Raw genomic sequence first — 809 nt, 5'->3', positions numbered from 1 at the left:
GGGGGAGGAGGGGGGGGGGAGGGAATGCTAATTAACTGATACCTGCTTTTTAAAGTTGCTGCGGAGCATCTGGTGCCCTGCGTGAGGTTCCTCCCGCTGCTCGCAGGAATTAGCGAAGGATTTGGGGGGGAAACGGGGCTTTTTTCCTCCCGGAGGAGGGGAACGGTCGGGAGTGGGGAAAAAAGGGGGCGGGAGGGGATTTTTTGGGGGGGTGTGAGTGTGGGGTGGGGTGTGGGGGGTGTCCCCCACCACCACCCCCACGCCAAGTTTGCTCCAAGTCGCAGCCGTGGCCGCGGTGGCCCCGCGGGGAAGGTTTGGGTGGGGGGGGAGCTCTGCGCGGGCGCGGAGGGGGAGAGCGCACCCCGCGCAGCCCCTCACCGCGCCTCTCTCTCCGCAGGGCCGAGGAAGAGGACGAGCATTTGGAGAGGACCCTGGAGCAAAACAAAGGCAAGATGGCCAAGAAGGAAGAGAAGTGCGTCCTCCAGTGAGCGGCCTTTCCCGCAGCGGCGGCTCTTTTCTTCACGTTTTTTTTTAAAAAAAAAACAAAACAAAAAACGCCGACGTGAGACTTCGGGGGGTGGGTGGGGGGAATAAGAGGAAAAAATTAAAAAAAAAGAAAAAAGAAAAAAAAAAACGTTTTGGAAAAAAAAATATTAAACTTTTTTTTTTCTTTTTTCTTTTTTTTTAATTTTTTCCTCTTATTCCCCCCACCCACCCCCCGAAGTCTCACGTCGGCGTTTTTTGTTTTGTTTTTTTTTTAAAAAAAAAACAAAACAAAAAACGCCGACGTGAGACTTCGGGGGGTGGGT

The 809-nt window shown here is 53.4% G+C and overlaps 1 protein-coding gene across 1 annotated transcript in view; it reads left to right on the top strand.

The window, feature by feature from the left end:
- Nucleotides 1-572, top strand: part of EHBP1 (EH domain binding protein 1) — a 237,690-nt gene extending 237,118 nt beyond the window's left edge. The window contains exon 25 of the mRNA XM_014964420.1: nt 268-572. Within this exon, the coding sequence (XP_014819906.1) occupies nt 268-488 (221 nt within the window). The 3' untranslated portion in view covers nt 489-572. The remainder of the gene's footprint in view (nt 1-267) is intronic.
- Nucleotides 573-809: the final 237 nt, after the last annotated feature.

This window comes from Calidris pugnax, unplaced genomic scaffold (genome assembly GCF_001431845.1).
Source record: "Calidris pugnax isolate Ruff unplaced genomic scaffold, ASM143184v1 scaffold219, whole genome shotgun sequence".
In the NCBI taxonomy this organism is placed as follows: Eukaryota; Metazoa; Chordata; class Aves; order Charadriiformes; family Scolopacidae; genus Calidris; species Calidris pugnax.
The sequence above is the reverse complement of the archived record's forward strand: the minus strand, read 5'-3'. Positions and strand labels throughout refer to the sequence as shown.